Below are 9,019 nucleotides of genomic sequence, written 5' to 3' on the forward strand. Positions count from 1 at the left end.
AATGAAAGATATATTCATATAGTCCGTCAAACATCCAGTCCACCTAAATGCTTGCCTCTAAAATTCTTAGCTCTACTCTTTGGGTCTTTTTTTAAACATAGAATTCTATGAATTCCATTTAATATGATGTAATTTTTGGTTTATTTCACATCAGATGAACCTATCAGATGAACTGTATCATGAGGTGATTTTTATTATAAAATAAAAGTGAATTTATTTTTTAAAAAAGATTTAATGGAAAGAAAGATTTAATGGAGGAAGTGGTGTTGGAGCTGGACTAAAGATTGGCTAAAAGTCCAATAGATGAAGTGGGGGCAGAGGACATGGAAATGGGTTACTGGGTTTTTCTTATTAAAGTTAGAGAGGGTTACTTTCAGGAGAATTAACAAGAAAGTTAGAGCAGCTATCCCAAGTGCAGCCCCAGTCCCTAATTGTCCCATGTGGCATGGGAAAATACCAGAGATGTCAGCAGTGTTTTCCCAGGAGCCCAGGACACAGAAGGTTTGTATTTCTGAACTTTGTGTAAGACAATATGTAGACTAAACAATATGAATTATTATGCAGGACACAAAGGGGAACGTGGTGTGGATGGCCAAAGAGGTTCAGATGGTGGTCCTGGGCCTCCAGGACCCCCTGGACACAAAGGAGACCCGGGAGAAGAAGGCTGTGGAGGTGCACCAGGTAAGCTCCACTTTGGCTATGAGCATGGTAGATCTGAGTCATCTGAGCTAGATTGTTGACCTCTTATAATGAAAGTAGCTTTCCAGGGTTGGTTTTTCTGTAACCTGATAGAAGGCAGCCTCATTTCAATAACAAAACAAGCACAGATGTCCCTGAATTTCACTTGATGCTTAAGTATCATGAAACCTTGTCAAAGGATTCCCTGAGTCCAGTGCAGTGTTTTACAAATCCTCTGCTAATTAGCAAGTCTGGAGATATGTCTGTCTTCAACCTCTATCACTCTTTCGTTTTACCACATAATTAAAAACCAGTTCATCTGGCATTGTCTGCAATGATGCACCCTAAGAAATTTAGCTAAAAGCTATTGGAAGGTGATGCTGAAGAAGTGGTCACCGTCCATCACTGTCCATACCATTCTCAATTCCCTTGACTCCCAGTTTCCAGTACTTATTGACACCTCAAGTTTTTCTTAAGTATTAAGATATTCCTTGGAACAAACATAGAATAAAGGAGTCTTTTCTGAGTCAGAATGAAAATATATGTAGTGAAAATTGGAAAAAAGCTTTTAAAGTATGAAACATGAGGTATTGCTGTGCTTTTTTTCCCCCGAACAGGATAATTGTCTGATTATGCCTCTAAGCCAACTGTTTTAGCTTTCACATTTTATTCTTATTAATATAGCGCAATAAAACAAAGCAGAGAGAGGTCTAGCCTTGGAGTAAAGAAAACTTGTGTCAGTGTGACATGGTGAAAAGAGCAGGGGATCTTACAGGAAGATCTGAGTTCAAATCCCACCTTTGATGCTTACTACCTGAGTGATGTTGGGCAAGTTACCAAATCCCCTTGGGCCTCAGATTCCTCATCTCTCAGATGAGGGAGTTGGACAATGTGACCTTTTGGGTTTCTTCTAGCTCTATAGCTATGACCATGTGTTAGCTGCATGACCCTGGAAGATCATTCAACTTCTTGGTGTCCCCATGAACTCTCTAAAATTATGAATTACAAAGGAGTTGCCAGTCTGCATTAGTGGAGGGAATACATTGATGAAATCATGGGTCTAGACCAAAATAAATGTGTGTGTGTGTGTGTGTGTGTGTGTGTGTGTGTGTGTGTGTGTGTTGTTCTATTGTACCAAACCAACACCGTTGGTGGTTTCAATGGGCAAGATGGTACTGGTAGATGCAAAATCAGGAGACCTGGGTTTAAGTCCTGGTTCTGATGTTTTCTGACTATATAATGGGCAAGTCCCCTAAATTCTCTAAGACTCATTTTCCTCAAACATAAAATGGAAATAACAGTGTTGGAACTCCCAACCTCACAAAGTCATTATGAAGAAAGGACTTTGTCAATGGCAAAGAACTATTTAGCTGTGAGCTTATTTTGTAGGCAGAATCTATGTAAGAAGCAAGAATAATGCAAATAAAATGCACTGATATCACTTTGGGGCATTTGAGATTAGGGACTGGGATTGCATTTGGGATAGCTGCTCTAATCTCTGTTAATTCTCCTGAAAGCAAGAAAGCCACTGGAATAACCCAGAATCTCCAAGTACTCCCTATTCCTGATATTTACTGAATTCCTGGGGCAGCTGGGTGGCGCCATAGTGCACAGAGTGCCAACTTGGAGTCAGGAAGACTCATCTCCCCGAGTTCAAATCTGGTCTCACTCAGATGCTGACTATCTGTGTGACCCTGGGCAAGTCACTTAATTCTGTTTGCCTCAGTTTCCTCATCTGTAAAATGAGCTGGAGAAGGAAATAGCAAGTACCTCTGCCAAGAAAACCCCAAAAAGGGTCATGAAAAGGAACAAACCCCCAGGAACTCCCACATAAAGCAGGAGCTCTTATAATAATGACCGATTATATATGTGGGCATCTTCAATGAACTGGATTGGAGGACAATGTCTTATTATAGGACAGAGATTCTTAACCTTGGGTTGTGAACTTAAAAAACATATTTTATAACTGTATTTAAAGATAATTGTCTTTCTTTGTAATTCTATGTGCTTTATTTAATGCTTTTAAAAAACATTATTCTGAAGAGTAGGCAATAGAGTTCATCATACTGTGAAAGCCAAGGCAACAAGCATTTCTTAAGTGTCTATTATGTATCAGGTACAGTGCTAAGCACTAAGAATACAAGAAAGGCAAACAATTTCTCCCCTCAAGGAACTTGCAGTCTAGTAGCGAGTAGGGGTAGGGAAGACATTGCAAACAACAAGATAGAGGCAGGATAAAGTCCCAGGGAAGGCATTAGCATCACAGAGGACTAGGAAAGGCTTTTCATAAAAGGTGAGATTTTAGTTGAGACTTGATGCTAAAAAGTTAAGAACTGCTTCTGGTTTTTTTTTTTAATTGTTGTTCATCCTTTGTTCTCAGAGGGGACCAATGATATCACCAGGGTGATGTCTTGACTTGATGTGAATCAAACTTTATTGACTTGAATCAAACGTGAATCAAAGGCTCAGGGATCAGCTCATGGGGGGGGGATGATGGGGTCATGCACTAGAGTAGCATTATTCTGTTACATACATAAATGAAATAACCATTACTTGTTTAAACATCCTAGGTTGCCTTTATTTTTTTTTCCCTTTATACCACAAGGTCCCCCTGGCCCGATTGGGGATCCAGGACCCAAAGGTTCTGGAACTAGATACCTTAATGGATTCCTACTGGTTCTCCACAGTCAGACAGACAAAGAACCCTCTTGCCCTGAGGGAATGCCCAGGCTGTGGACTGGATATAGTTTGTTGTATCTGGAAGGCCAGGAGAAAGCACATAACCAAGACCTAGGTGAGCCTTTACAGCAGAATCTTTGTTTGAATCTGTGGATATTGATATATTGGTATATTTTTATAAGAATCAAATCAATTAAGTTACCGATATTTACTATAATAAAACATAAAACTTTTTAAGCTTTTAGTTGCACATTGTATTATATTTGATGTTTTCATTTCTTTGATTTGTTTTTGCAGAATTCTTTCTTTTCCTTCCCTTCCCTTTCTTAACCTTTTCTTCTTCCCAGAAGAAATGACAAATCCTATTGGCTGTCAAGTGCCACTCTAGTGTATCTGAAAATAGTAATGTTATGCCTAAATATAAAGTGTTTTATGTAAAATAGAAAATTATTTCATGAAATGATGTACATTGAGGTAGTGTACACAATGGTGCACACATTAAAGGCAATACCTTATGTAGCCACATAGAAGACAAATTTTGAGCCAACTTGGCAATATTTTTTCATATTTCGAAGCCTTGATATGAGGATGAAACATGATTGTTGCTTGGTATTTGTTAATAGTGTTTTGCAAGACACAACGAGGTTCAAAGCAACAGTTTTTAGTGTCTCCAACACTGCATCACTTTGGAGAATGCTATGGAGAAAGACAAGGAAGGACATGAAATGATTGCATTGTGTCTTGTCCCTACTCAACCTGGTTCACCAGAATATTACGTGTGAGTTCAGCTGTACAATTAAAGATCTGGACCAGATGGCCTCTGGGGTCCCTTCTGGCTCAAAACCTTTAAGGTTGAGATCATGAAAAAAAGCAGTGGGCCTTACACCACAATTTCATTACCCCCAGGAATCATGTCTCTCAGGCAAGGGCCATAGCTATGCCAGAAACAATCCCCTGGATCTCCTCTTTCCTAAAGGCCACTTAATATGCTGGAATGTTCACAGAGAAGAAACACTGGAATATTCTTACTCCTAGGTCTCGCTGGTTCCTGCCTTCCAATGTTTAGCACCATGCCATTTGCCTATTGCAACATTAACCAAGTCTGCCATTATGCCAGAAGGAATGACAAATCCTACTGGCTGTCGAGTGCTGCTCCTCTACCCATGATGCCCCTCTCTGAAGATGAGATACAAGCTTACATCAGCCGGTGTGCTGTGTGTGAGGCCCCAGCTCTGGCTATAGCTGTGCACAGTCAAGATCAGGCAATTCCTCCATGTCCACCCAACTGGAGTAGCCTTTGGATAGGGTATTCATTCCTAATGGTAAGTTACAGGGCATCTACATTGCGTGGGATTTTGTAAAGCTCTCCTACAGCTACTTTATCCCAAGTTTAAATAGTATTTTTCCGAAATATCAGAATCAATCAATCAACAAACATTTATTAAGTGTTTCCTATGTGCCAGGCACTGTGCTGAATGACAAAAGACAGTTCCTGACCTCAAAGAGCTTACAATCTAATGGGGGAGACAAGCATGCAAGTAAATATATACAAAGAAGCTATATACAGGAGAAACAGGAAAAAATAACAGAGGGAAGGCACTGGAATTATGAGGGGTTGGAGTTGAAGTGGGGTGTGGAAGACAATAAGATAGAGCTCAAGAAAGCCCCTTGTGAGCATGGCTTATTGAGATGCACAGCTATTTTGCACTTCAAGGTTGTTTTTTTGTTTTGTTTTGTTTGTTTTTGTTTTTTGTTGCTTTGATGGGCAGAGCTCATGAAATGAGCTTGTATTGCCTTTTTCGAAACTGGCACTGCTTCCCCAGGGTGAACAATACTTCTTTCCCCAAAGTCTTCTTCTGTTCTCAGTATAATCTGGTCAGAGAGGAAAGTGCTTCATTCTGGCCAGTCCCTGTCACCCTGGGTTAGATGAGGCTGCTCCTAGTGTTTGGTTCGAACCCTCCAGTGGTCACTCTTTGCAGTCCCCCTTCCTGACACCTTCTTTTCAGCTGTCTTTGTTGTCTGTTTAGCACACAGGGGCTGGGGATCAAGGAGGAGGCCAGTCCCTCACATCACCTGGAAGCTGCCTTGAAGATTTCAGAGCGGCACCATTCATCGAGTGCCAAGGACGGCAGGGGACTTGTCACTTTTTCGCTAATGAATACAGCTTCTGGCTAACCACGGTACCACCAGACTTGCTGCTCTCTTCGGCTCCTTTGCCAGACACCTTAAAACAAGGACAGGCACAGCGCCAACAGACCAGCAGATGCCAGGTCTGCATGAAGTATAGCTAAGGAGCCGCACAGCATCACCCTGCTGTGGCTCACACAGAGACTTCCTAGGGGGAAGAAGGGAGTTGGGTTAAAAGATTCTAATGGTGCTTTATTACAAGGATTTAATTTTTCAAATGATCCTTGATTTAAACATGGTTATCCTGACAGTACTGTAAGCCCCTTCTCAGTTCAGTACAGATCAAACAAACTAGGATTTGGCTGGACCTCTCCACTTAGGTAGAGCCCAAATATTGTTTATTATCTTATGAAAGATGGAAGATCTGGCTTTATTGACCATGAATGCTCATTTATAGTAAGGCAAAGAAATCACAAATGGCCAGATTGCGCATTCTCTTCATCAGAAGCTTCTTTCATGAGTTCATAAAATCCCCAGCAATTGAAGCTAGTTGTTTTCATAGCACAGAAGGCCAGTGGATGACTTTTATAGGAAAAAAAAAATGTAGCCCAACAGAGCCAGAAAATGAAAGTTCTTTAAAAAAAATTGTACCAGGTTTTCTTCAAATTATCATAGAATTCTTCAAGCACTTTAAAAAGGTCGTGAAACCATGATCCAAAGACACAAAGAAACCAGACCACCAGTGTTAATAGTTCACTTCCAAGGTGAAAACGTCATTAGGCTAGGATGGCTCATAGTCACTGTATCCCAGAAACACATCACATTTGCATAAAAACATCAGAGAAACATAAGCCATTACCTTCTCGTTTGCATTTTTCCCCTGAGAACAGAAATGCCTACTCTGACAGCCCTTTTGAAAAGTAGCAATTATGAAAAAAAAAAGTATATTCAATAAGGGATTAAGCCCCTAAGAGCTGCTAATGAATAGGAAGATAGAGATTAATGAAAATAGACCCCCTAATCCACCAAACTTCCAAACAGGTGATTTCCCTGCAAGTAAAAGGGGACGGTCTGCCCTGAAGTGTTGGCATGCTAATGGAGATGCCACATACAGGAGGTGGGATGTGAGGGGTAGAAAGTTTAAGGGCACTGTATACAGAGCATCTCCTCACCCTTCCTGGGAAAGACTGTCTAGTTCCATTTTATAATTGATACTTTTCTCTCCATGTACATTGATGGTATCTTATGTGGAAAAGTGACAGAGCCATCATTATAGAGAGAAAATTAAGGGTTGGCTTAATTAATCTTAAGTAAGCATATTCACTTAGGCCAAGGTCATGCCACTGAAAAGACACAAAAATATTAATAAATGAAAGCCACATTCTGCTAACCACTAGAGATGTCTATCTATGTATGTTATGTTTGTATGTTAAATTCTCCTTTTCCAAAATTTCTAATTCTGAAATGTTATATTTGTATAGTAAAGCAAAGCAGCACTTTGACATTGGACAGATTGATATTTTCATTAAAAATTCAGAACACATCTATGTCTTAATTTTTAAGTGTAGCTATCTTTATACCAAAGGATCCATTTTTTTATTTCTCTGAGAATCCAGCATCCCAATACTAAAATCTTAAAATAGTAATGAATTTCCATTTCTAAAAAAAAGGCCTGCCACAACAACAAAGTGTAGTCTTGAGGCTTTTGAAGAACCCAAAAGAAAGCTCAGTCTGAAATCTAGAGGAATACAGCCATTGACTCATGGAGACAGTGATACTCCCAAAGATTGGATTTTAAATTATTCCAGAGACAAAAGTACCCATAAAAGGAAGGAGAGAAGTCCACTCTACAGGACTGAAGAGAAGTGTATATATGATGAAACTATAGAGAGGGAGGAAGATCTCTACAGTTAGGATTAGGGATGAATGGATTTTGATTACCGGCATCAAAAATGGGAGCATGGTATATGGCATCCTCGTTTTGAGGTCTTTTCTGGTTTACAGGAAAAGCTTAAATTACAACATAAAATGTTGCAGAACTTATGTTTCCAAGTGCTTAAAAAAAAACAAAACCAAAGAGAAACTAAAAAAACCCCCAACACTTTATGTGTTTTAATGACAGCATGTTTGCCACGGCTGGTCAACTAGACACACATTTAGAGTACCCAGAATTCAGTATCAGTTAAAAGATTTGTAATTAATCTTTTGTCCTTATCCCAATGTTTTTCCCTGCACCTAGATATATTTATAGAATTTAATTTCACAAATCATTTGCCCCTTTCCAAATGACAAACCTCCTAAAAGGACTTCAGAGCACTTAAAGATGGGCTTTTATGAGCCCATTTTGGGTTCTTATAAGTGTGGGGTAAACAAAGAAATATTGGCATGTCACATGTGAAGTCAAACATTTTCCCACTGGCTTTACAACATTCTATTTATTTCTCCTTCAAATACATAAAAATAAAGTCTTAAACCAGTGGACGATTTGCTCTGTAGTGTGTCTGGAACAGTGTCACTGGAATCATTCAAAACAGCACTATCTTAAAGTCTTACCTTATTCTTCAAAATCAGCATCACTGTCTTCAAACAAACAAACAAAAACTTGTGATTTTTCAATCAGTTTGAAAACAATTCCCCAGGGAAAGGTCATTTTGTATTATTGGAGTTCCTTTTGCTAATTCCCTAGATTCTTGACTGATACTTTTTTTTCTTTTTGCATTGATATCTTTTTTTTTTTTAATTTCACCCTCCTTCGCCCCTCCCCACTGAACCCTCCCTTGTACAAAGCTTTTTAGCATTCCATTATATTGGGTTTCAATTCTCAAAGTCACTCTACTGGAAGGATGACTGTAATTCCCCATGGTGAGAGTGTCATGAGGTTTTGCAGAGAACTGAACAAAATCTGAATTGAAATTTGTATTTTGCAACCATCATTGCTGTTCAAGGCTCAGCACTCTGCATAATGTATTTTAAAACACCAAGGCTGACTGGTACACACACTTGAAATGCTTGAATTTTTATAGTGCTTAAATATTTAATGATTCATGAGGAAGAATGCAAAATATGTGCAATAAATTGTATCACTTTCTCTAACTTGTGGCTGTAAAATTAGAAAATCTCTTAACACATAATGTCTGCTCGGTGATAAAATTCAGCAATTGATGGTGAAAGCTGCTGTATTTCCATCTAGCAGCCTGGCTTGTCTTGTATAAAATACTATGATGGTCTCCAAAAACAACTCTGGTCTGTCTGCTCCCATATATTCCTCCCAAGCCAAAATTAGTCATTCACCTTTTACCTAGCTCTTAAAATGGTTAAGAGGGAAGATGTTATCTGTGAGAAGCCAATGGGGGGGAGAGGCAGGAGAACACACTTTCATAGAAAGAACAGGAAAGATGGAGTCACCCTGTATCTGATGAGAAAAAAGGTGGGATTTTGAAAATCTTTGAATGGTTGCTTAGTCTACTTATCACTGAGGCAGTTCCTCAGATGCAGAGGCTGGGTTTCCTGATTACTTCCTCCCATTTCACAATGT

At 39.3% G+C, this 9,019-nt stretch overlaps 1 protein-coding gene across 1 annotated transcript in view; it reads left to right on the forward strand.

Annotated features, from left to right (window-relative positions):
- COL4A4 (collagen type IV alpha 4 chain) overlaps nucleotides 1-8,577 on the forward strand; it is a 152,458-nt gene extending 143,881 nt beyond the window's left edge. The window contains exons 44-47 of the mRNA XM_078147440.1: nucleotides 565-681; nucleotides 3,284-3,472; nucleotides 4,393-4,679; nucleotides 5,385-8,577. Of these exons, the coding sequence (XP_078003566.1) occupies nucleotides 565-681; nucleotides 3,284-3,472; nucleotides 4,393-4,679; nucleotides 5,385-5,648 (857 nt within the window). The 3' untranslated portion in view covers nucleotides 5,649-8,577. The remainder of the gene's footprint in view (nucleotides 1-564; nucleotides 682-3,283; nucleotides 3,473-4,392; nucleotides 4,680-5,384) is intronic.
- Nucleotides 8,578-9,019: the final 442 nt, after the last annotated feature.

The sequence above is a fragment of the Phascolarctos cinereus genome, unplaced genomic scaffold (assembly GCF_003287225.1).
Source record: "Phascolarctos cinereus isolate Bilbo 61053 unplaced genomic scaffold, phaCin_HiC Scaffold_7;HRSCAF=346, whole genome shotgun sequence".
Classification (NCBI taxonomy): domain Eukaryota; kingdom Metazoa; phylum Chordata; class Mammalia; order Diprotodontia; family Phascolarctidae; genus Phascolarctos; species Phascolarctos cinereus.